General features: G+C 42.3%; 1 protein-coding gene across 3 annotated transcripts in view; it reads left to right on the forward strand.

The window, feature by feature from the left end:
• Nucleotides 1-27262, forward strand: part of LOC132830349 (E3 ubiquitin-protein ligase RNF43) — a 172213-nt gene extending 144951 nt beyond the window's left edge. For 2 of the 3 annotated variants that reach the window (XM_060847989.1, XM_060847992.1), the window contains 7 exons: nt 7063-7137; nt 11705-11845; nt 15506-15607; nt 18275-18445; nt 19011-19113; nt 20134-21720; nt 26486-27262. In XM_060847989.1, coding sequence (XP_060703972.1) covers nt 7063-7137; nt 11705-11845; nt 15506-15607; nt 18275-18445; nt 19011-19113; nt 20134-21720; nt 26486-26529 — 2223 coding nt within the window. In that variant the 3' untranslated portion in view covers nt 26530-27262. The remainder of the gene's footprint in view (nt 1-7062; nt 7138-11704; nt 11846-15505; nt 15608-18274; nt 18446-19010; nt 19114-20133; nt 21721-26485) is intronic. The other variant, XM_060847990.1, reaches the window with a different exon arrangement.
• The last annotated feature ends 331 nt before the right edge of the window (nt 27263-27593 follow it).

A 27593-nucleotide genomic window follows, 5' to 3' on the forward strand; every position in this document is an offset into this window, starting at 1 on the left:
GCCCTCCCTCCACACACACACATGCTCTCCCCCACACATACAACATGCCCTTCTCCACCATTCACACACGCACATCCTCCACCCACACGCACGCCTTCTCTCTCACACACACACACACACACACACACACACACACGCTCTACCCCTCCCCCCACACACACTCCCTCCCCCCGACACCTCCCCACACACACGCCTTCCCCCCACATACACACACGCCCTCCCCCCCACATGCGCACACGCCCTTTACATACAGTCTCCTCCCCATCCCACACGCACACACAACCTCTGCCCACACGCACACATACACGCCCTCCCCCCACACACACAAACACATGCCCTCCACACACACACAAACACACGCGCGCCCTCCCCCCCCCCCACACACGCCCTTCCTCCCCACACACTCACTCTCCCCCACACTCTCACCTGCCCCTTCCCCACACACACTCCCTCCCCCTACAAATACACATGCCCTTCCCCAACACAGACACCCTCCCTCCACACACACGCTTTCCACCCCACACATTCATTTCCCCCTCACTCCCAAGACAGACAGTACCCCCAACACACGTACTTCCCCCCTCCAACATGTACACTGCTCACTAAACACATTCTCCCAACCCCACAAACACACGCCCTCCCCCCACACGCGCACACTCTGCAGTACATGTCCTCCCCCACATACACGCCTTCCACCCCAACACACGCACTCCGCTCCCAACACATCCATCCTCACTCCCACACATACTCCCTACCCTCCACACACACACTCCCTGCCCTCCACACACACACACACACACACACACACACACACACACACACCAAATCAGTATCCCACACATGCCCCTCCCCCTATACACATGCCCACCACACATGTATACACATTCTCCCCCCACACACGCCTTCCTCCCCACACGTGCACCCCATCACCCTCCAACCAAATGCACACCACCACCTGCACACATGAACTACGCCCACACATACTCCAACCCCCACACACTCGCTCCCCCACACAGCGCCCTCCCCAACACATAAAAACCCTACCCTACACACGACTTCCCTCCCCATACGCGCAGCTTCCTCACCACACATGCGCACTCCCCTCCCCCCGAGACACACCCAACACACACACACGGTCTACCCCCACACATGCCTTCCGCCTCCCATGCACACCCCAGACGCGCCCTCCCCTCCCCACTCTCACACACACATACGTTCTCCCCCCACGCCCACATCCGCTAACCCCCCCCACACATGCACGTACTCCACCCCACAAACACACACACATATATGTTCCTCCATATGCGCCCTGCTCCCCAACATGCTCTCTCCCCCAACATGTGCCTCCCTGCCCACATGCACCCTGCCACCCCCACACACACCCATGCTCCCCACCCAACATGCAAGTACCTACCCCACCCATGTGGCGTCTTCCCCCACCCCCCCACCCACGCCGACGCGCTCTTCCCCCCTCCCCCCCCCACCCCACCCACGCCTACGCGCTCTTCCCCTCACGTCTACATGCGCTTCCCCCCACACCTATGCATGCTTTCTTTTGCAAATTCCCCCCACACATGCACAGCCGCACTCCCCCACCCACACCACCCCACACACACTCCCCCAAAAAATACAAGCGCTCCCCCCACGCGCACACACATTCCCCCCAACACGCTTGTGCGCTCCCTCTACACATATGCTCTCACACAGGCGCACTCCCCCCTCCCCACGCACACAAGTGCGTGTGGTCCCCCCACACTCCCACAGCGCTTCCCCCCCAAATACACACACTCATTCCTCCCCACGCACACGGAAGCCACACACACACATGCTTCCCCCCACACACGCGCTCAAACCACCCCCCCCATGTGCACACTCTCTCACACGCTTCCCCCAAACAAACACGCATGTGCTCCTCCCATACACATGCTCTCCCTCTGCACATGCCATTTTCCCCAGACAGGTGCTGCTCCCCCCCCCCCCCCCCAATTACATGCATTCTTCCGCCATCCACTTGTTTCTCCCTGCACCCCCCGACACACACACACACTCTCCCAACCCCCACACACACACCCAGACCTGTGGGTGGGAGGGATTTTACACACCGTGTAAGTCAATTAAATGTGGAAAAGCTAGTACATTTTTGTGAGGCTAAGGAACCATCGAATTAATTGACTGACCCATACTTGTTCGTTCAGTGAGCCCTAAAGAAACTCTACTGCGTAACTCTATCAGTCATTTTCTGCATAATCTGTCCCTCCAGATCACTGGTTCATGCTGCAGCAGTCACTGGCTTTACACTGGTCCCCCAAACTGTGCACTGAAGCCTGCTGCTCACTCTCTGCCACTCATTAACTGCACCGATTCACTGCCGTTCCCTCCGCTTCACTCAGGGATTTGGAGGGTTGGCTGCACTGAGCAAACATAGTTCAACCTGTAGTAAAGCTGCAACTATTCTTTGAAGAGAAGCCAAAAGGATCAACACTGGCTATGTTCCAGCTCCTTTAATTATTGTAGATAAGCCCCATTCTTACTTTAAAGCCAAGCACCCATACTGCCCTTACAGACATGTTACAGTCTACGACTTTTAAATTTTGTTTTTAAAAAGTAGATTTAATAATGGTAGAAACTTTTCCTTCCGGGTCTCTGCACTATTCACCTGTGCTGCTAGTTCATTGGAGTTGACTGTTGCCTCAGTCTTATGTAAATGTTAATTATAGTCCGCAGTCACGAGTAACCCATAACGACCAACACAGTGAGGTCAACAAAGACTATGATCCTTTCTTGTCATCATTAGTTAAACATAAACCAAAGCAAAGGGCAGAAGTTAAAAATTCTGAGGGAAGTGCACGAGATAGCAGTAATAATAAAGTTCACTTCCGCTGATAGTTTTAACCATCTTATCGGGATTGCCACCATATGCCTTCATCAGAGTTGGATTCTTTATCTTCAGATATGTTATCAACCGGCTTCCAATTGTGCAATCACTTCTTCCCCTCTACAGTTGCTCAGATCATCAAAGGCTGCTTACCAACTGGTACCCAGCCATCCATAACTTACTGCTTTTCTTTGTGAAAACTTTGCTTCCATTGCCTTTTAGCACTTGATCATCAGCGAAAGGAAAAAGCAAAGCAAGTTAATTTTCATACATCAAGTGCACGTCATCAGCTGTTGAGTTGGACCAGGACAAATGTAACCGTGGGAGTGGGAGAAAATCAATGATGCTGTGCATTTCACCTCTGGGACTTGCATTCAGTTCCAACCCTGACCGATGGGATGTAAATCTGGCTTGTTAGGTGTGATAAACTTGGGCAGCCACATGCTGTACACACCTAGGAATGGACCAAAGCAGAAATCTGCATTTTATTTAGTGTTAACAGGAAACCTCACTGAGCCCATAGAATGGCAATTTTAGGAAACTGAGATGGTATATTTGAGCAAGGTGTTCGAAATTATACTTTCATGACCCACATAAGTTCACTTAATGGAATCATGAGGGCTGTGTCTAGAATTTTAAATCCACATGCCCAGACATTAGTAACTATATCTTGTTGCTGATTATATATGATAGTTGTGCTGTCATTTGAGATTCATCAGCTGATAAGAGACAACAGCAAAGAAACCATTTTACCAAACTTCCAGATCCACTGAATTGAGCAGGGCACAAGTGAAGAAAGCAAATGGGGTGAATTCCCATAGGATTTGAGGACTGGAACATCCCAATGGCATCTGAAACTAATTATATCTGCGTTGAGTACCCAAGGGTGACGCTGGGTTTCAGAAATGCAGTGTTTCTTGAACACACAAAACAAGCCTCAATAATGAACATTATTTTGATAATGTTCAAATGGTACAGTATGAACAATGAATTGCGCCTGTACCTTTGTAAAGTCAGATTTTGTCCATTTCTGTTATCTCCATTTGTTGGACTTTAGCCATTTTGATAAGTCATTTCTGGGAAGCATTTGCTCTGACTTTGAGCTGAACTGCTTTCTAAAGCAAGCCAGCAAACACAATAGGAGAAAGGCCCTGAGGGTCAGGTGTTCAGAGTAAATAAATGTTTAATGTGAAAGGAGAAGCTTAAGCTATGGGATCAAAGGCTGAGATGTGCTGTAGCGTGTTTGCAGAGGAGCAGTGCTCCAGGTGACCACCTCTCTTGAGATGCCATACTTTCAACTGGAGTGGAGAGGTTTTGACCTTTTAGTAACGTGTGTACGATTGCCCCAACAACAAACATCAAGAAGCTGCAGCACGAGACCCAGGTTTTAAAATAGTAAATGCTGGTCACAGCACTGTAGGCTTATTGACATCTGAAAGAGAAAATATGTAATACAATATCACCGGAGCCTTTTGTCAAAATTCACCAGTTCATAAAAAGTGACCAGCCTCTGTCACTGCCTGAAACATTGAGCATATTTCTTTTCCTGCAAATGATTACTTTGTAATGCATTTTTAAAGATTACATTTCCAACCGTCATTGTTTATCTTTTGCTTCCTGATTTGTGCCTCCAGCAAGCCAAACACAAATCATGTTGCTCCCTGTGAGTGAGCACTTGGCTGGGTGAGGTGGCACCAGTTAACACTCCTTTTATCCTCCGAGGCCAAAGGGCTGTGTCTCAATCGGGTGAAGCTGATCGGCAGTTACTTTGACAGGCGTTGAGTCATTGGTCATTCCTGCGTGACTTACACATTCCCGAGTTCAGTAGCTTCGACTCTGCAGCTCCCTACCACTTTGAAGGGTTTGGATAGGTGAGCGAATTTGCTGGTGGAAGATGAATTTTAAATTGCTTTCTTGAATTTCTCAGGGGAAAATGTTGATTTAATCTGCTTTTCAACCAGTGTTGTCACTCAAGTTCCTCTGGCAAAATAGTTCACAGAAGCTCTTGATCACTGGGTCTATCAGTCTCATGCTTCCTGACTCTGGTACTTCAGTTGCCCTGATTAATATTTATGATTCCGAGCAAATTCTCCTTCTGGTTATTTTTAAGTACCTCTCCTGACTTGCATGAGCCAGAAACACGAATAGAGGTCACTGTGGTCTCTAAGCATTGGTCTCAGCTGAAGCTTGCAAAAAGCAAGTAGGATTTTCATAGTTCTTTTCTCAGACTCATCTATCACTTGATCTGTAAAATCCAACTGCATAAAAATTTGATTAGTTGTTACTCAGTAAAAGTGTCTCAATACCCATCCATAAATTAAGTCCAAATCATGGATAATAAAAACACTTAAAACTTTGTCCCGATATCTACAGATCTGTGTGGTTGCATGTTCTCAAACTGATTCTAATGAAGGGCAAAAAACTGTCCCTTTGTCCAAATTGTCTGTTGCCTTATGGATTAAAGTCAATAATTAATTTTCCAAACATCTGCCATGAAAATGTTGGAGCCCTTTGAGAATGAAAGAGAAAAGATGACATACAATATCATGGGAGCTGGTGTGATCCTGCCTTCAGCGGTGTGTCTTTTTAAACTGATGCAACGATGCTTATGTTATCTTCTGAAACTTAAGAAACTGGTCAAGGATATTGTGATATGAAAGAATCCAGCAGACATTGATTACAATTAACTATTATGTACAAACATTAAATTCACAGACACTAAAGTGTCTCAGTCAATATTAAATTATTAGATTGCAGCCCTATGGCATTCTGAGACCTGATTACCACTGAGGAAAGTTTTATTTGGCAATTGTTAAGTTATGTCTTGTATGTCCAGGGGATGGAATCTCATCACTCCAGATGTTTTGAAGTATCACCTGTGCTTGCTGAAACTCATCCATTGCAAATGGATTTGCTGGTACCATTCCAGTCCCGATCAAAGCACCATCCTGCTGGGTATGCACTGTGTTGCCTTCAGACCATTCATGCACCATTGGAACAAAATTGAGTCTCATTGTTTTAAAGTATCCCATTCCTTAGGATGTATAGTGTGGATCTATGTTGGGTAAACTCAGGAATTTGAATAAATGCTGAGAAATGTGGTCATTTTAAGGTACAACACATAAAGGAAAGAGAGAAACTGACTGGATCAGTATAAAGCTTCAGACTTACTAGACTCATTGTACTATTGGCAAAGTAATATTTATCAGTCACTTCTCATTTGTAGAGTGAACAACAGTAAGCATCAGCTTACACTTGTTATAGTTCAAAACCACCACACAACACTTAAGAGGAAGCCAAGAGTTGGCTTTTCGGCTTGTTCTTCAGCTGTCCTGTGAAGATTAGAACAGATTATATTACTTCGGAGAGTTGAAGATCTTCTGAAATTTTGCCCTCAATATGTTGTGTCTCAGCCAAGAAAAGGTTGCTTTGCTAAAAATAAATTGAAAGATGTAACTAAAAACCATACAAAGTTGAATCTTGGGTGACTACACATGGATCGAGGGAAGTAGCTATGTTTCTCTGCAGATGCTGTAGTTGAATAATCAGCGCCACCTGCTGAATTCTTGGTTTTCAGTTACTGTACCTGGATGTCTCAATATACAGTAGTTTGCACTTCAGCATTAGCACATCAGAGTACATTTGAACTTTAGAAACATTTGGTGCTTGGACCTTTACAGATTAAAGAGTTAATGAAGAATCTGGGGATTCAATTATACTCAGGAGCATGTGAACCGTATAAAATTCAAAATTGGGACAAAAGATTTGTGTGGGAATTTGCAACAATTACTTTTTCAAGAAATCTCGAGTACGAACCACCGAAGATAACAATGATGTATTTAGCAACCTAATTACTCAGAAACCCACCATGACACTCAATTGCTGTTTCCCTCGCATGGTGCCATGTCTCTTGTTTGTCGGCCATTTGATCTGATGTTTGTACCTTCATTATTGTGGTGATTACTCTCTCAGACAAAGGCACTGTATCCTATATTGTCACTTCTGAAGAGTGCAAGGCAGAGAAGTTCAGATGTATGTCTGGTCATGTTTCCATCTTTATCTAGCTACTGATCGAGAGCCTCCTAACTTTATGTAACAGCCACAAATAAAGAAGCTTTTGGTTGAACAGTTTTGTGGAGTAGAACTGTTATGTATATTTTCACAACTTTTGTCATTGTCTCCTTTAGGCCAAGTTTGCTATTCAGAGAGGTGCCACTGCAGTGATATTTGATGTAACAGATGATGCAAGTGCTGCCGGTCAGGTAAGACAAGTATTCAAAGCCTCTGTCAGTAACACCAACCACCAGACTGCACAACCTGGGAATAATTTGGGGAAAATATGATCTTTTGTTAAAGTCTGTTGTTCTACAACTCAACAAAAGCAGCAGATTGTCACCTCTCCCAGAGGTGTGATGTAAGTGCACACCTTTCAAAGCATGATCCTAGTCATCCAATTTGTCACTGAGCAGACAATATCTCGAATTCTTCGGGAACTTTTATTGAAACCATTTTTATTTCCAGGCAAGCATTGACTTCTGTGGAGATGGACATCCACAGCAACTAGTTTTAACTACAAGATCCAAAAACCAGCCACAGATGAAACAAATGAAGAATGTGGTTAATTCAGGGGACTTCAGACACTACAACATCATTCTGAGCCACCAAAACAGGGAAGACAGGACCTTAGTTTTATCGTGGATCCTATCTGTTCATGGAGGCATAAAAGTAATAATAGCAGCAGTATCCAGGATGAGTTTAACCCCTTTGATTGGCTTCCTATCCATCATATTAAACACTCCCTGATATCATCACCAGTGCATCTAAGCTGCAGTGCATGCTATTTTGAAGGTATACTGCAAATCCCTGTAAGATTTTACTTTCAATAGCACCTCTCAAAGCCACAACCCGTACCAACTTCAAAGGATAAAGGCAGAAGACACATGGGGACATCATCATCTGCAAATTCCAACCAAACAGCACATGACTCTGATTTGGAACTATATTGCTTCATTGTAGTTGGGTCAAAATTCAGGACTTTCTACTTAATAGCTCTATGGGAATTCTACTGTTTAAAAAGGGCAGTAGACAAAAGATGGGGAAATATAGACCAGATAGCTTAACTTCTGTTGTGGGGAAGATGCTTGAGTCTATTATCAAGGAAAAAATAACAAAGCATGTTGATAGGAATTGTCCCATTGGCAGACACGGCTTGGTTCATGAAGGGCAGGTCATGTTTAACTAATTTTTTTGAAATTCTGTGAAGATATTACGAACATGGTGGACAACAGGGACCTAGTGGATGTGGTATATCTAGATTTCCAAAAGGACTTCGACAAGGTGCCGCACAAGAGGCTGCTGCATAAGCTAAAGATGCATGACATTATGGGTAAAGTATTAGAGAATCAAGGATTGGTTGACTAACAGGAAGCAAAGAGTGGGGATAAATGAGTGCTATTCTGGTTGGCAATCAGTAACTAGTGGCCTGCCTCAGGGAGCAGTATCGGGACTGCAAGTATTCACAATTTATATAGATTATTAGGAGTTGGGGACCACGTGTAGTGTGTCAACATTTGCAGATGACACTAAGATGAGTGGCAGAGCAAAGTGTGCAGAGGAATGTGAAACTTTAGAGAGGAACATGGATATTTTAAGTGATTGGCAAAGGTTTGGCAGATGGAATACAATCTTAATAAATGTGACATCATCCATTTTGATAGGAGTAACAGTAAAAAGGACTATTACTTGAATGGTTAAAAAGTTGCAGCATGCTGCTATACAGAGGGACCTAGGTGTCAATGTACATGGATCACGGAAGGTTGGTCTGCAGGTGCAACAGGTAATTAGGAAGTCAAATGGAATTTTATCCTTCATTGCTAAAGGGATTGAGTTTAAAAGTGGAGAGGTTATATTGCAGATGTATAGGGTGCTGGTGAGGCCACACCTTGAGGACTGTGTGCAGTTTTGGTCTCCTTACTTGAGAAAGGATGTACTGGCACTCGAGGGGTGCAGAGGAGGTTCACTCGGTTGATTCTGGAATTGAGGGGATTGGCTTATGAGGAGACCTGAATAGTCTGGGATTCTCTTCATTGGAATTTAGAAGAATGAGGGGAGATCTTATAGAAACATGTAAAGTTCTGAAGGGAATAGATGAGATCGACATAGAAAGGATGTTTCCACTGGTGGGTGAAACTAGGTCAAGAGGGTATAGCCTCGAAATTAGGGGGAGAAGATTTAGGACTGAATTGAGAAGGAACTTCTTCACCCAGAGGCTTGTAAATCTGTGGAATTCCCTGCCCAGTGTAGCAGTTGACGCTAGTCCAAACAATGGTTTTAAAACTAAGATAATAAACAATGAAGGAATTAAGGGTTATGGTGAGAGGGCGGGTACATGGACCTGAGGCCACGAAAAGATCAGCCATGATCTGATTGGATGGTGGAGCAGGTTCGAAGGGCTAGAGGGCCTACTCCTGCTCCTAGTTCTTATGTTCTTCAGATGAACTGCAGAGGTTCAATAAAGTTGATCCTTACCTCCTCAAGGGCAGTTAGGATAGGAAGTAACATGCCAGCAGTGTCCACATCCCCTGAACCAGTAAATTAAAAAAAATACTCTGTTTAATATTTGATTAGAAGGATCACATTTCTGACAAAGCAGCACTTAGTAAAAACACCACTGAAGTGTCATTCTAGATTGTGGCCTCTATCCAGAAAGGAGATCAAGCTCTCAATCTCCATAGAGGTAAGAAGGCTGTGGCTGAGCATGTCTACCACTGAACAAAAAGTCCAAAAGCATCAAATATTGCACTTTGGGGGCCCTTGTGCAGAGTAAACTGTACTACTGTTCACAACTTGAGCACAGAACACTGAGCACGAAGACAAATTCATCAATTCAAAGCTGGATTCCATTTTGAAGAGGGTAATTGTCGGAAAGTGGAAAATTATGAGAGGGCATGAGGGAATAATGGCAAAACCAGTGCTTTGAATGTTGATAGGTGGACATGTGTGAGTAGAATGCAGTTTTCTCCAATCTGTGACTTTAGCATCATGAGAGATGGTTTGATTGAACAGAAAAATGTAACTCGTTCAAAGAGTATTGCATTTATATAACCAGAAATGAGAGAGAAACAGGATTAGATTTGTTGATAAGATATTGATACTAATTACAAGTTTGTGTTGGGTCAAGAATTTAAAGCTAAGAAGAGTAATTCATACATATTTCCAGTTTTATGAAAAGAATGTCCAAAGTGGATAAATGCTTTACATTATGGAAGAACTACTTTATTCATTTTGAGCTGAGAGCCCACACGCTAACTACTAAAGTGAGTCAGTGAATGAGTGGTAAACGTGGTAAAAACTATTCTAAGCTTCACTCAGGAATATGACTTCCAAATAAGAAACTATAGTTAATCTGACTTCAGGACTTTTGTTGTACTGAGCAATCAAGTATTAACAAATGGGAAAGCAACACAAAAATCCTTTTTTATTTTTGAGGAAAAAAGCATTTGCCCACAAATTATTTGCCCTGCTTTTCTGTGTTCAAGCAGACCTATCTTTCTGAAGACACTGACCGAATTGTTTTAACCCCACTGGAATCATATGCTCAATGTCCTTCTGGAGTAATGTAGTTAATTAGAGTGCACGGTGAGAAGGCTTGAAGACTTTAAACTTTGGTATTGACATTCTATAAATGTTAATAATTTGGTTACTCTTTCTGTAATTATTAAAAAGTGGGATCAACCTCCATTTTTCTCTAAACTGAAGCCTTCCCTAAAGTGAACAAATTGCTTAGATCTTTCTTTTTAAAAATTGATGAAAGCACAGAATAATTTAAGTGAAATCCACCACAAGTGTAGGATTGTAAAATTACCACAAAGAAATGAGGGACACCTGTAGAAATGGAGTGGGTCAAAGTGAGCTTTGAAGCTAAGGTCAAGAGTATACCATGGAGGATGCAATGCATATTAACAGTTGGAAATAATGGATACATGTCAAATCTTTGTAGAAGGAAACAAAAAATGTGAAGAGTGAGACCATAGTTGATTAAGGAAATCATAACAGATCGCTGAGAACCTTGTATAAATTGTTTGTGGATGTTTTAAATGTGTTAGAATGTAAAAGAAAACTAAAACTTGATTGTGAGAGGAAATCAAGAGATTCTAAGTAACATGGGATATTCAAAGTCATTCTTCCCATGTTTGCGTGGGATTTCTCCGGGTGCTCCGGTTTCCTTCCACAATCCAAAGATGTGCAGGTTAGGTGAATTGGCCAAACTAAGTTGGGGAATAGGTCTGGGTGGGTTACTCTTTGGTGTGGACTTGTTGGGCCGAAGGGCCTGTTTCCATACTGTAGGGAATCTAATCTAATCAGTGCTGTGGAACTCCGTTTCTCTCATGCTGCCTCCATGAGTTGCTTGTTCAGTTTCATGGGGACAGACAGACAGAGTTTGCCCAGAATATTGACTGTTAATGGAATCGTTGTAGTCTCTTTTGTCTTGTTTTTCTCTCTAAGAAACATGGGTAAATTCTACATCTCTTACTGTGAAAATGAGTCTATGCCAATTTGTTATCCATCTGTGTTTTTGTATCATTTAGCCCTGAGTGTTGAGACCCTTTGGAATTTGTAAACTTGCATTTCTTTTGTATCCTTGCCACTGGCTGATGTACACATTAAGCAATGTGAAGCCTCAAGTTGTAGACAGCCTTTGTTAATTCCATATTGGTAAAAGTTTTCAAGTTATAAGTTACATACCTATGAGTGCTGCTGAATACAAGATCAGTAATTAATCCCCCAAAAGGACACTCCTTTACGTGGCTTTTCTCTCCGTCTTGGCAGCTGAAGCAGAATCAAGAGGATCTTTTGCCTTGTCCAGTTATCCTGATCCAAGGCCATGATGCTACCCAACTGATGAAGGTCATCAACACCAATGGTGAAGCAATAGTCAGGATTCATGTCAAGAGTGACAGACTGGGTCGGGTAAGTGATATGTCAGAAATGCATATCTCAAGCTTAGCTGAACTCTTGAAAAGTCAGTGGATATATTCTCATTAACTAGAGATTTGTGTAAGATAATAGGTCCTTCATAGCAATCCAACATTTGCACAGAACTACATTCAGTTTGGGACCCCACTCAGCCTCCTGCTGTTTCATCATTTTTGGCACAATGCCTAATTAACAATAGGTTCATCGTACTCTCATATTTAGCTGCCAATATTTGCCTCTCCATTAAATGGTTACCTAGAGTAATACTTGCAAAACATTTTTAGGTAACTTATTCAGAATTAATTTTCAACTATTTTCACAGAGGTCCTAAAGCTGGGCCACCAAGTGAGCAGGAGGATGTGAGGCTATCTGCATAACCTGTTTATAAACCTTTGTGAAAGCTTCGTTCGAAAGAGTCTGAGACAGATATGGTTTCATCAAGCTAATTATAGTGTAACTAACCTGTGGATGGACGTTTCCTGGGGTCTGTCTGTAAGACAGCCTCAAAATAATTCCCCATTGTAAATGTTTTTCATTAGAACATTCTAAAACATTCTAACTAAATCTGGAAATGAGACTGAGGTAGGAAATGTGACTATGAGCTGAGAGTACTTTAAGGTAAACAAAAACCCTTCTCTATTCATTCAGCTAAGAGCATTTCCTGAAGCCTTCATTTATTCATTAGAATAATACTGACTCCCATCAAGCCTAAAATTCCATTCTCTCACTTTCAAAGCATTGACAAGTTAAAATATTCCAGAGTTGGATAATTCAGGCAAATTATGATCCCAACTATATTGGTTGGATTGGATGGAGCTGAAAATGTGTTGCTGGAAAAGCGCAGCAGGTTAGGCAGCATCCAAGGAGCAGGAAAATCGATGTTTCGGGCATGAGCCCTTCTTCAGCAACCCAACATTCCTGAAGAAGGGCTCATGCCCAAAACGTTGATTCTCCTGCCCTTGGATGCTACCTGACCTGCTGCTCTTTTCCAGCAACACTTTTTCAGCTCTGATCTGCAGTCCTCACTTTCTCCTGGATTGGATGGACCCACAAGTCACATGTTAAGTAGGTGGAAGAAAAAAAACATGATTTGACAACTCATTCCCTTAGTCCATCCACCATTTGTCAACTTTGGAATATTTTTAAGTGTGTTTTAACTTCCTATTGTGTGGCCTCGTTATGAGGAAGTCAGATAATATCTGAAGTCTTGAATGTCAGTCACTAAAAGCCAGAGCTATGGGTCAGCATGAAATACTTTCTTACAGGGAATCTGAAATGAATGGGTCCTCTATATAAAAAAAATCAATAACTTCCCATAGTACGTCAACCTGTCTCTGCACAGATTAATTCTGAATGATGTTCTCATTCCTCCAGAGTTGCAAAAACAAAGTTTATCACTTCCCAAAAATCAATCCCACCTTTCCTCACCAGAAATACATTTAATTGTCTCTCTAACCATTTTATACCACCTGCCTTAATGCCCTTTCCCTGTGCCTTGTTTCCCCTATTATTCTTTGAGTCATTAAGTTCCTTCAGCATTCTTCCACCTGCATTCTGAAGTTCTATCCCTTAAAAATTTTGCCTCTTTGCCAACTCTCTCCCTCCTACCAAAAAGATTGTCTTTATTTGCTTCTCCTAAATCTTCCTTCATCATTGCTCCCTTCCTCTTCACCACTTGTGAAACCCGGTAGAAATGGTTTTGACCTGAAATGGAATGTAAACCATTCAGCACACTGAGCAATGTAACTGGCGCAATTGTGTTAATTCCCATTATTTGAAAAACTTTGTTTAGGTCAGCTGAACATTTCTTTTCCAAAGGAAAACAAGCGGAACATCCATAATCTTTCCTTGTATCTTAAATTCTCTATGTCCAGAATCAAAAGTACGTGAATCTTCTTTTCCCACTGAAAAGCAGCTGTATTCCTCTGGTTATTGAGTGCTATGAACTGCAAGTGTCAAACGGGGCCTGGGAGGAAGTTGAAAGCTGAAATACGGAAGTATATACAAATTCTGACCATTGAAGACGATATTGTAGGTAACTGAGTTATAGAACATATAGAACATAGAAGGATACAGCGCAGTACAGGCCCTCGATGTTGCACCAACCGAATCCTACCTAACCTATACTAGCCCAATAACTTCCAAATGCCTATCCAATGCCCGCTTAAATGACCATAAAGAAGGTGAGTTCACCACTGATACGGGCAGGGCATTCCATGAACTCACAACCCGCTGTGTGAAGAATCTACCCCTAACATCTGTCCTATACCTACCACCCCTTAATTTAAAGCTATGACCCTAGTAACACCTGACTCCATTAGCGGTAAAAGGTTCTTAGTATCTACCCTATCTAAACCCCTAATCATCTTATACACTTCTATCAGATCTCCCCTAAACCTTCTCTTCTCCAATGAGAACAGCCCCAAGTGCCTCAGCCTTTCCTCATAAGATTTTCCTACCATTCCAGGCAACATCCTGGTAAACCTCCTCTGCACTCGTTCTAAAGCTTCCACATCCTTCCTATAGTATGGCGACCAAAACTGCACACAATTAAGTTGTGGGTCACATTCCAGTAACTAGGTATAGGAAAATGGGCTTGAACTGCTACAAGCATGAAATGTATCCCTTTTCTTTCCTGTGAACAGCCCTTGGGCAGTTCAATATAACTCGCTACTTTCCATTGTACAAGATGAGACTTGCAAGGCTCAGCTATACACCACACATTTTGTTTCATTTCTCTTACACAGCAAATCTATCAAGCTGCAAATGTACAGGTAATGGGGAGTGAGTCACAGACAGCTAGTAACTGCTGGGAATTATCTTTGATACTTCTGTGACACATCCTGTCTGCAAAATGTTCTTGGAAATGGTTCCCTGACGATGTGCCTTCTCAGTAATGTAACAATGATATACTATCATAGGTGTCTGAATTATTCCTCTGGTATTTGTCATGCGCCCATCTACTAATAAATGACTTCTTGTCCCATGAGGGAAAATTACAAGAGTTGTGGTTCCTTTGAAAGTTTCTTCAGCCCCAGCCTTGCACACCAGGTAATGTTCACATTCCTGTAGTACCCAGAACTGAGTGTTTGTACCTCTTTTCCCCACTCTCTTGCACACAACACTAATCACTTCTATCAGAGCTTTATTCTTCAAAAAGAACCTAAGATGTTTAATGTCGCTTTTTAGATTTTGTTCACTTAGTTCAATCTACATTAATTATTTAGTTAAAGAGATCAGTAAGAGTAGCACAGTGGTTAGCACTGCTGCTTCACAGCGCCAGGGACCCGGGTTCAATTTCCATCTCAGGCGACCGACTGTGTGGAGTTTGCACATTCTCCCCATATCGACGTGGGTTTCCTCCGGGTGCTCTGGTTTCCTCCCACAGTCCAAAAATGTGCAGGTTCGGTGAATTGGCCATTCTAAATTGTCCGTAGTGTTAGGGGCAGGGGTAAAAGTAGGGGAATGGGTTGCACTTCGGCGGGTTGGTGTGGACTTGTTGGGCCGAAGGGCCTGTTTTCACACTGTAAGTAATCTAATCTAATCTTAATTAGGTCTCTTCTGCTTGTCATGTTTTGACTGAGCCATTATTACGCCAGAAGATAGAATTGTCTCGAAGACTCAATCAGTAATCTCCATTTCTCTCCTCTTCAGCCAGCCTACGATGTGGGGATCCTCATGACTCTGATTGTGGCTTTCTCAGTTGTTGTCATGATCCTGGCGGTGAGAATCAAATGCAAGCAGAACCGGACTCGGGTGAGAGCAGTGCCCTCCAATTTGTAGCAGTCTTGGCTGTTAGTTTTCTGTTAAAACGTCAATCCAGTCATGTAACTTAACTTTGGTTTACATCTGTGAATACTTGTGTTCCCGCATTCATGACCACTCAGGATTCTTTGCTGTTACTATCGCAGTGACAATTCAAATTTAGGTTCTGAATTGTGCCCTAATAACACTTGTTCTTTTCTGAAGGGAGACACGCAATAATTGCATCGTACATGTTACAACATACAAATCTGCCAGCCTAAGATTTGTGTTAAATGCATACAATATGACAATGAAAAGTCTTCAGACTCAATGACTGCTTGGTTCTCAAAATCTAAGATTTGATTCTATTTGAGAGTAAGGTATGATAGAGACAGTGCACATTTGAAAGTATTACAGAATCTCTCGGGTATGAGCATTACTTGCTGGCCTTTAGTTTGAAATCTGTTATAACCTGTGTATTTCTCCTATACACTGTTGGTACACACTGTAAATTTTCCATACTTGTGATATATTGTTGAAGAAGGAGATGCTCTGTGAGGTTCAGATTTAAACATACCTTTAAAGCATGAGGTGCTTTCTGGGATCTTTTCAGTTCAAAAATAGGAAACACACAGAGGATCGACAGCACACATGCAGAGCATGAAAACCAATGCTTTAAGAATCCCTCAGTTGGAAGACATAATATGATGATGAGCATTTAGAAAGGAACAGAGCAAGAGGATGGGATGTAACAACCACATACATAGAAAACTGAATGATTTATAGCATGTTCAGGTACAGGAGGAAGGTGGTCAAAATGAATTCACAAGGGACAAAAGAATGTGTAGGATAAATAAAGCATATGGTGCAGCATTGGGTGTAAATAGCTGATGGGAAGTTCAAAAGGGAATTATGCAAATTGGCAAAGAGAAACAGATTGAACTGGCCCAGGAGTGGAAGAGAAAAAATGGTTTTGCATAATTCATGCTGTGACTGGAATGTGTCCCTAATATACAACCTACCCATTCTCCACTTGGTTGATGACATAATGACAGAAGGTAAATAAGAGCTGTAGTGAAGATTCAAGACTGTTTAAGCCAAAGTTAAAACCAAAGGATTGCTTATATCTAGTGGAAAGATGAGGTCAGTCATAGATTCCTCCCCTCCCCCAAGTCAGGTTGGGCCCTCAGCAAGCTTGTAACATTTCCCAGGCATATCTAAGACTCTTGCTCACTCTCGCACTTTTGCTCTCTCAGGCTCTTTTTCGCATGCACTGTCTCTCGTCTTTCACTCTCTCTCATGCTGTCACTCTCCCTTTTGTGCTCTCGCTCTCTCTTGCTCTTCCCCATCCACTCCACTCCAGGATAAAAGACCCCCTTATCCTTTTCTTCCATCTCAACTGGTTCTTTGTTCAACATGTCACCTTCTAACTGAAGTGTGATCAACAACCAAAGTTTTTCTGGAAATCACACATACCTTTCATTTGTTAGATCCAGAGGATACAAACTTGAGCATATCTGTTATACCGTCAATGTAGTTAGTCATCCCTTGCTAAGTAACATCGTGTTACTAGGATATCTCTCTTACCAATTCACTCACTACTCAGAAGTCTCACTACTCTATATCTATATTAAAGGCTGTGCTGTTTATTAATCAATTTGTTGCAGCTAATTATTCAAGCTCTAATAGTCAATAAAATTCTTAAATGCATAAAGTTTTCAGTGACTAGTATGTCCCAGTCTTGACTTTCTCGATGTCTGGGATCTTTCCCAGCTCTCAATCTTGCACGTTTCCATGTAGAAATAAACACCTTTAGAAGCTGTAGGGCCTGCATAATATAGGAAAATGTTAACTCTGAATAATTCATTGCTATTATAAATGACTGGCTGTTGCTGCAAATGATCCAAGAAAGCCATCAATCCAAGGAGTAGGATGTTGCAGATTGGCTATTCCATCATGTTGTGCTGTTCCAACTTCCACAGTACTTTCTGTCCACAGCAGGAGCAACTCCTCTGAATGCTCACCAGCTGTAATCCGATCTCAAAGCCATATTTGTTGATATGTTTTGAGAATGGATGCTGACAACCCTGAACCCTGAACACCTTGCAACTGTCGTCCAACAGATGAGTGAAAGTATAAAGGATTTGCCTTGTAGCAAGAGTTTGAACGTCACAGTTAAGTGGTTACGTCTAATAATAATGCCACATCCATGCTATTGGAAATCCAATGAATGTAACAATGAATATGACATAAAGAAAGGAGAAAGAATAGAGAAAATCAGCTGATTCAGATACAGCGCTGTTTGAATATCCTTGATATAACATCATGATGACAATTTGCCCTTTAACCTGCCAACGGTGCTGTCAGCTGCCTCGGCCCTAAGCTCTTACTCCTACCCTGACTCCTCTATTTCTCATAATTTCTCTCTTTTTCTAAAATGCTCTTTAAAATTTGACACCTTAATTAAGACCTTTATCATCGTGCTAAATTGCCTGATAGTGTCCAGTGATGTGCATGCTATGTGGATTAGTCTTGGTAAATGCAGTGTTATGGGGTGGGGTGGTGGGTCTGGGTAGGGTGCTCTTCAGAGATTCAGTGCAGACTCATTGGGCTGATTGGCTTCTTTCTGCAGTGTAGGGATTCTGTGATTCTAATCTCAATGTCATCCTTTTTCAACAGAATTCCCTGCAGCAGCAGACTATCAATGCAATCAGCCAGCTCGCCACACGACGTTATCAATCAAGGTGTCAGGCTCAGAGTCATGAGCATCAGAACAGCTTGGATTCACAGAGTAGCAATGTGTCAGAGCCAGTGTGTGCTATCTGTCTGGAGGAGTTTGCTGATGGGCAGGTGAGAAAAAAAATCATAGCAGATCGATTGGAACAGCTAATAATAGAAATCCTCATTGTCATAAATGAGCTTAATTTCTCAGCCTGACAACTTTCAATGAATGTTTTTCCCCCAATTAGATTTTTGTTTCTTGTTGTATTACCACACGTTTGTATTTAAAATGTATTTGTGCAATAAAAGCAAACCTATTGCGTTCTGGATTGTGAATCTGCAAACCCTTATCATTTAAAAAGGATCCAATTGCTGGTTTGAATTCTGGTTTGAGAAGAAAGGACTGTGTTCTGGCTTGCCTCCCTAGTTTGCCCACTAGAGAGCAAGATCTTGACCTCTTCTAGCTGGGCTTCAGTTAAAGCTATAATAATCCTTTGGTCATTCCATTTCTCAGATTTTAATTTCACTTGTTGCATGATGCTCCAGCCTTCTTCAAGCTGATCCAGGTCATTTGGTGAAAGAATCACACTCATAGTTGTCTGTGCTGTTCTATTAAATAGTTGTTTCCCACTGTCCATGTCCTGTGTGTTCACTAGAATGTAATGTTTCTCCTATGGTTGATGTGTCTTTACAGGATCTACGGATAATTTCTTGTTTTCATGAATTCCACAAGGAATGTATAGATCCCTGGCTTCTTCAGCATCGCACCTGCCCTCTCTGCATGTACAATATCATTGGTAGGTGAAAGTTCTGAGTGTAGTTCAGGAATTTTTGAGGGAAACAAATCCTAATTGAGATTTGACGCTGTAGATTTGTTAAATGTTAAGAGATAAAACAGCCTGATGCAGATTATAATATACATGAAGCAGTATCCATACCTCTGAAAGCAATGTTAAAAATCACACAACACCAGGTTATAGTCCAACAGGTTTAATTGGAAGCACACTAGCTTTCGGAGCAATGCTCCTTCATCAGGTGATTGTGTCGCTCCGAAGGCTAGTGCTTCCAATTAAACTTGTTGGACTATAACCTGGTGTTGTGTGATTTTTAACTTTGTACACCCCAGTCCAACACCGACATCTCCAAATTCTGAAAGCACTGACTTTTGGTAGACATAACTACCAGCTGAGGTAATTTGTTTTACAGTCTCTGGAAGTAAAAAAACATTAGGGCAGCAAACATAAATAGTGACTGAGACAGCAAGTATGATTTTCACCTTGCTGGCTGGAGTGACCTTGTGTTATCAGAACAGGTCTGAAAGCATGCAATTTTTCAATCATTTTGAACCGAATTAAAAATTGCCACTCTTTCATTCTTTAACAGTACTGTCTGGTGCTGTGGTCAGTGTTCAAATTCTCTCCACTAGAATGAATTTGGAGCAAAAGTAGCAGCATTCATACCTCTGCTGTTGATGCTGGGGGATTGTGATTAAAATTACAAATGAATAAATGCCATACAAGTCCAGTTTTGCAGCTTTGTCTGGCTGCACAGCCCAATCTTTGAGAAGATAAAGTAAGTCATCTGCAAGCACATATAGGGGTAGAACGTGTACCAGGTCCATTTGTAATGAAGTTTGAGAGCTGAGTCTAATTTCAAGTGTGACTCAGTGGCCTACCTTGTGCCTGTTGCTTTGAAGACTGGTCCCCATTCTGTGTAAAGCTGTAATGGCCCCTGAGCCTTAGGAATGTAATTAAATATCAAAGGAAATATTTGGCTTTAATAGTTGCTAATGGTTCATTATTCCGTTTTGTTTTCAGAGGGTAGTGCTTCAATTCCGCAACTGGAACCTCAAGACCAAGCCAATCCAGCTGCTCAACTAAACCAGCGTATCCATTTGCTCAGGCGTTACCCTGGTCATGCGCATCTTCACAGGCCAGACACTGCCATTCCTTCCAGGCCTTCTCGCTTGAACAATCCCAGAACTCCAGGAATGCAAATTGCACCCCCTGGCCATTACTTTGTTGCTCCTGAAGTCTATCGTGCAGGGTTCAACACCATGAGATATGTGGCCACAAGGCCCCAACAATCTTCAAACTTGCATAGGTGTAACTATCGTCATGCTGATGGCCAAGGAGTTTTCTACAGACACCACAGACCCTTTACTGTCCGAAAAGGCCCACCATGGCCAGACCAAGTTCTTCACCACCCATGTCTGCATAAACCTCCCTGCTGGCCGCAGCACCTTTCAGCATACAATGCCCCCCTATCCTCACATCACTTAACGCCCAACTGTGCTCCTGATCATTCACAGATCACCAGCAACCATGACAACCACAGCTACTCAGGGGACAGTTTTGGTATTAACTGTTCAGTGAGAAGTGGATACCTGGCTGACAGCCCAGGTAGTGATTCCAGCTCAGGTCCTTGCCACTGCTCCTCCAGTGATTCAACACTGGACTGTACAGACATCAGTAACCATTGTACCTATGGGAGCCAATCAACCTTCCGTAGCTCTCTGAGCAGTGAGTATGATCCCCTTGTGTACTGTGGGGCGGGTGGGGAAACTATGAAGAGTTCAACCTTTGAAGTAGAGAGACCCAGGTCAATGGACTCAGTTAATGGTCCTCTGGAAGACAATGTGTTTAGCCACACTCACTATCACCATCATCGGCACCACCACTATGGCGACGCTGACCCAAGTCCCGAAGGAGTGCAATGTATGAACCCTGGCTGGAACTCAGCAGAGAAGCAGGATAGCACACAGTCGGAGGAGTTCATGAATGATAAACGACACTGCCAGCCTGAGGCAGAGTTCAGCTGTCAGTCCCAGTGCGCCGCTCATCCTGTCCAGTGCCCCTGCTTGGAGCAGCACCTGTTACTTCCCACTGGACTCTGCCTTCCTGAAACATCCCTGAAAACTATGGATGTGGAAAGGAGACAGAGTGAGGCAGTTTGTGCCAAACCAGACCAAGTGCCTTCAGAAAATAAATCCAATCGGACCAGTAACAGGAGGCGGCGAAGGAGGAGGAAAAGAAGTTTCCAGATGAATCAACCAATGGTTTACTTCCATCAGGACTACAATGCTCTGGAGGACTGTCGAGTACATATTCATTATGGGAACCGTGGACGGCAGGGCCACCTTCCAAATGTTCAGCCGTCAGTGCCAATCCCTTTAATCCTAAACAATGGAGCCTCGAATGAATGGAGTTTCCCATTTTGTGAGTGTCCTAGCTCCCTCTGTCAGCAACGCCTATGTCAGGTTGGTTCTGAGCCACAGCTGGCAGAAGAGCAGCACATGAACAACAATGAGCCACGACACACATTTCAAGAGAGCTGTACTGAAGTGTATTGTGATGGAGTACAAGATGAGTCCTTCCACTGCCAGACAATCCCTCACAATCCAGGTAGATATTTGTGGGTTCATACATTAGGTTTACCTTACATGGGGATCAATGTTCGGCACAACATCGTGGGCTGAAGGGCCTGTTCTGTGCTGTACTGTTCTATGTTCTAGAAGAGGGCATATATTCCTTGAGAAGAAAGAAAGAAATATTTTTGAGTTGCCAAAAATAGATTACTGTCAATGTTATGTTTTTAGCTTGTATTTATTTTATTTCTGGAAACTGCCTTAGAATGGTACTGAACCACAGTGAAGAGGTTGTTTTGTAAAAGAGTATTGCAGTGGTTTCCTTAGGATACAGAGTGTCCAGGACAGTCCGAGGTGCGAATTGCATTAAGTGGCTGGGGAGATTTCAGCTTATCTAATAAACATCCTAAGCATTGTTAGTGATTGGCTATACATTTATAATACAATACACTACAGCAGAGGCACAGGCCCTTTGGCCCACCAAGTCTGCACTGATTCCTAATCCTCATTTAGGCCCGCTACTTGTTGCCTATAGTGGTTTCTATCCCTCTGTTCACTTACCTTTTTTGCATATTAAATATTGCTAATGTGCCTGCTTCCACCACCTCCACTGGCAGTGTGTTCCAGGCACCCGACACCCTCTGCGAAAAACTTTCCTCACACTTCTTCCCTAAACTTGCCTCTCTCGCCTACAACCAGTGCCCTCTTGTAGTTGACTATCCACCCTATCTATGCCCCTCATAATTTTGTAGACCTCTATCAGGTCACGCCTCAGCCTTTATCTTGCCAGTGAAAGTTTATCCAATCTCTCCTCATAACTCCAGAATAGGTGACTTCCTGGTAAACTTTCTTTGCCCCCTCATCAAAGCATTCACGTCCTTCTGGTAGCTTGGCAATCAGAACAGCACGCAATATTCCAAATGTAGCCTAACTAAAGTCTTACACAGCTGTAACATAATTTTTATATTCGATGCCTCAGTGGATGAAGGCAAGTGTGCTGTATACCTTGGTGACCACCATATCCACTTTCAGGGATCTGTGGACCAGTCTGCCCAGATCCCTCTTTGTCATTCCTCCTAAGCATTCTACCATTTATTGTACAATTCGCATCTGAATTTGATCTTCCAAAACACATCACCACGTATTTGTTTGGACTAAACCCTTATCTGCCATTTTCCTGCCCAAATCTGCAATCTACCTCTATCCTTTAACAATACTCCTCACTATCTGCAACTTTGCCAATTTTGGTGTCATCTGTAAACCTACTAATCAGACTACCCACATTTTCTTTCAGATCATTTGTGTGTATTACAAATGAAAAAGATCCCAGCACTGATCCCTGCAAAAATTACTGATCTCCCATCCAGAAAGCATCCTTCCACCACTAATCCCAATCTTTTGGCATTGATTAGAGAAATGCACTGTTTGCGTGTTTGGATTTTTACCCCTTTCAACAACAACAACAACAACTGATAGCACCTAAGGTGTTAGCCCAGCACAGAACCCCACAGTGGGAGGGAATCCAGAGCAGACAGCACAGCCACAAACGGCAGGATGATTAAAAGAACAGAATTCTGTGAGCCCTCTGAATGAAATCCCATGGTAGGTAGGGGCGAGATCTGGAAGGAATTTGAAACCAAGTACGAGAATTTCAAAATCAAAAAATGGTTTGGTTAGGAACCAGTGTGGCAGTAAGCACTGATGCATGAGGGGTAACTGATAATTTGTTCAATTTAGGACCTGGGCAGCAGAGTTTTGAATGATCTCAACTTTGCAAAAGGTAGAATGTTGGAGATGAACCAAGAGTGCAGGGCATCACCAGGTAACAAGGGGAATGGGAGAGATAGACATGTTTTTAATAAGTAAGAGAACAAAGGATTATGGGGAAAAGACAGGGAAAATACTTGATGGGCTGAATGGCCACTACTACTCTTGCATCTTATGGTCTTACAGCAGTCCATCTGAGCTGTTAAGTGTGGGAATGGGTGATCATAGTACTAACACAAAATTTTGGTCAGGTGTTAACTTGCAGTGCAGTATGACATCAAGATTGCAAACAAACTGATGTTTGATGTTAAGGAGATAAATGGAGTGGATAGTTAGGAAATTAATTTTGAATGGAGATTGGAACAATGGCAATGGAATTCAGAGCATATTTCAGTGAGAGATTTCTGCACAAGTCAGGTGGACTTTGTGTTTAAAAAGCAGCATCTTTCTCATGTAAGAGAGCTTCATTTCAAGTCTTTGTAAGCAAGGGATGTTTTGTTATTTTAATGTATTTAATATGTAATATATTGTACAGTTAATTATTTTGTGTGACTTACTTTCTCAATTTATGCTGCTTTGCTCCATTTTGAAACCTTGAGAACATACCTAAAATTTCAGAAGACATTAATATGGTATTGAGAGCATAGATTACAATTTTCAACTTGCATTAAACTGAATCACAGCCTTGAACCAATTATCATCCATTCTGGCACCAGATCTGCGAGCGGACAAATGATAGGCTGTATCTTATTTAGTGGTTCACTGACCCTGCATAATAAGTGGAACTCTGTCACAATATTAAAGTCTCTTAAATTATTTATTTTACGATGGATCAAGAAATCAGGGCTGGGTTAGAATTTGCAGTTCTTCATATCATGACAGTCTTGCTGAGGTAAAGGCACCAAAGGATCTGGGGGAACAAACTGTCCATTCGGGGCTTTGTATGCAAAACAGGTTTACTGTACCAGTCAAACAGTAGATCACTCTTCTCTGCTCATGTAAGGGCGCGACATAACGTGAGTTTAAATAAACTTAACCTAGTTCTTCATGGGCGCAGACCCAACTGGAGCAAAAAGAATTTCCCATTTTCAGGATCACTTGACACTGAATTAATCCAGCTTTGGTAGCACAGCAATGAGGAAGGAGCGATTCCTGTACCCAACCTCTGCTGAGTCAGCTTTGGAACTGTAGGACAACTGTAGAAGGAGTTTTACTCTGTAGCTCATCTAAAATCATTTCATGCGACAGCTAGAGAGCATAACTCTGTATGTGCCCTGTGCTTCAGGTGATCTGGGAAGAGTTTAAGCTGACAGTACACCCTTGAAATGCAAAAGGTTTAACCTGAGTGTGAAGGCAATTCACGTAAAATATGTGTGGCAGAAATAATCAGCTGCACCCTAACTTTCATTACATTTTCCTGTTGTATAATGTGGACAATTCTTCAAAAGTAATTGCTGGAAAGCACATTAGGACTGTTCAGTCATGTGGTGGAGTAGCCATTTTAAGTGTGATGCCAAGTCAGTATACACCAGAAAGCTGCTGAAGAGGCCTTAGAAAAGATTAACCAGGATGTTGTTGGGTACAGAAGGGTTGAGTTACGAGAAAAGGCTGGATAGGCTAGGACTTCACTGGAGGTTGACAGGTGACATTATAGAAGTTTATAAAATCATGAGAGTATAGACAGAGTTAATATTAGTTGTCTTTTCCCTGGGAAGGGGGATTTTAAGACTGGGGGCACATTTTAAAGGTGAAAGGAGAGAGATTTAAAAATGACATGAGGGACAAATCCTTTCCATAGAGGGTGGTTTGCACGTGGAATGAACTTCCTGAGGAAGTAATGGATATGGATACAATTACAATGTGTGAAAGACATTTGGATTAGTGCATGAATAGGAAAGGTTTGGAGGGATATGGGCCAGGTGCAGGCAGGCGGGACTAGCTTAGTTTGGGATTATGTTCAGCTGTTTGGGCCAAAGGGTCTGTTTCTGTATTGTATGACTCTATGTTGAGATATCGTCAGCCTTTTGGAGTATTTCATTGTTGTAGTTCACCTCAGAGAACTGGTGGACCTAACAGTTACCGCTGCTGTATTCATCAACATCTGTATCCTCCATGATAAAATGGGCAATTGTCCCTGTCAAAAATCACAGGTAACGAATGTCCACTTGGTAAAGTGCCGACCTGGGACTGTGTTCCCATTAATCATTGGAGGCTGCAGGGTGGGGAGCATTGGCAGGGATGAGGAAAGAGAAAGCAATAAATTTGTGTTCTAGTATTTGTGGCAAAGATTACCTCACTGAACTGTCAATCTAATAGAATCAGTAACCCCTCACACAATTACTTTTTATCCACGGGACCCAAATTCAAACCAACCCAGCGCAACAACAAGATTAATAAAGCACCTTTAATGTAGTAAAATCTCTGTGTTTCATGGGACTTCAACAGCATTCAAGAAAGCAACAAGTTTTTAGAGCAGGTGATGCATGCTCAGGGATAAGTCCAAGGAGCATCTTAAAAGGAGAGAGAGAGAGAGAGCAATTGCCTTTGAGAAAGTGCTGGTAAGCCTCATTGGAACCTTGATCGCTGCAGTCCATCTGGCATAGTTACACAATCCTACATCAGGAAGGGAACACTAACTGTGCTACACCTTCTCCAGAATACTTGATAATAACATTGTATCCTTGAAATGACTAGTTTTTTTGTTCCCTAGAAATTATGTATTTCATCTTTAGAAAGGTTTTGCAAAACAAGATTTGCTCACTTTTTTGTTCCAGTATACTGATCAAGCTCCATTTTAAATGAAGTGTAGGTGTGGAGAATACTGTCTTTGCTGTGTTTTAACGAGAGAATATTTGTTTATCTGTGCAAGTTTTCCTCTCTTGTTACAAGATTGTTTCTGGGACTGTGGTCAGTGATTCTTAATTCAGGATACGTTACCATATTGTTTAGAGCCTTCAACTTAGCTGAACAGAACAATCCATGTAACGCACTGGAAGTTTTTCATAATGTCTGATGATGTCTTTCTATCCAACTAGGTTCAGAATCTAACGTGGGAGAGATCGGTGAAGAAGCGGTGTAGCTAACTGAAGAAACAAAGCAAGTCTGAAGAAGTGGTATAGCTGGCAGAATGAAGGGCCCAGAAGTGAGGAAACAGTGAAGCCAGTAGGATGTAGGGAGTAGGTGTGAAGAAGCACTGAAGCTGGTGGGATGATGGGGTGGTGGTGAAGAAACCAAGTAGCCGGTAGGGTAATGCAGAAAGTGTCAACATGCCATGTAGCTGGTGAGATGAGGTGTTCAGATGGAATGGCACAATAGAGTTGAATGGAAGATGGAGCAACATGACAAAGAACAAATTATTTCAAAGCTTGGAACACTCAGTCCAGGAACATGAATCTTCAGAAGCAGCTCTTCATGGTATTGGTGCTTATTATTCATTGCCAACTATCTACTTCACCAGAGACATGGGGGTATCTGTAGCCTTCCATTTGACTGGAGAATTGAAGGGCTTATTGAAGGGTCTATTCCAAGTTGTCTTTGTCTTCCAAAATAGCCCAAGGTATAGCAAACTTCCAGAACTTGTGACTCGACCCTGACTGTCAGATAGTAGAAGCACTTAAAAACAAATGTAGCCTTATGGGACCTTGTATTTACCAAGGTTTCTCAGTATATTTTGGGTACTTTGAATTAAGAGAAAAACTTTTTAAAGCGTTGTATTATATTTGTATAGAAAGACATTTCATTATGGTAATATGTTCTTAATATATTTATTTACTAATATATTTATCCTCTGTAATGTAAAGTGCCTTATAAATGATCAGTGCTGTCACTAACCTGATGGTCTGACCCTATTCAGGTTATGCTGAAATAAATTATTTTCAATTATAGAGATGTTTGAATTATTTTGTGTGCCATGACTGTAGCTAGAATACAAGACTTCTGCAATAATATTCTCAAACAAATCTCACGTCTGTTGTCTGCAAGGTGTTAGAAAGGATTCTGAGGGATAGGATTTATGACCATCTGCAAAAGCATGGCTTGATTAAATGCAGTCAGCATGGCTTTGTGAGGGGCAGGTCATGCCTCACAAATCTTATCGAGTTCTTGAGGATGTGACTAGAAAAGTTGAAGAGGGTTGAGCTGTGG

The sequence above is a fragment of the Hemiscyllium ocellatum genome, chromosome 31, assembly GCF_020745735.1.
Source record: "Hemiscyllium ocellatum isolate sHemOce1 chromosome 31, sHemOce1.pat.X.cur, whole genome shotgun sequence".
NCBI classification, from domain to species: domain Eukaryota; kingdom Metazoa; phylum Chordata; class Chondrichthyes; order Orectolobiformes; family Hemiscylliidae; genus Hemiscyllium; species Hemiscyllium ocellatum.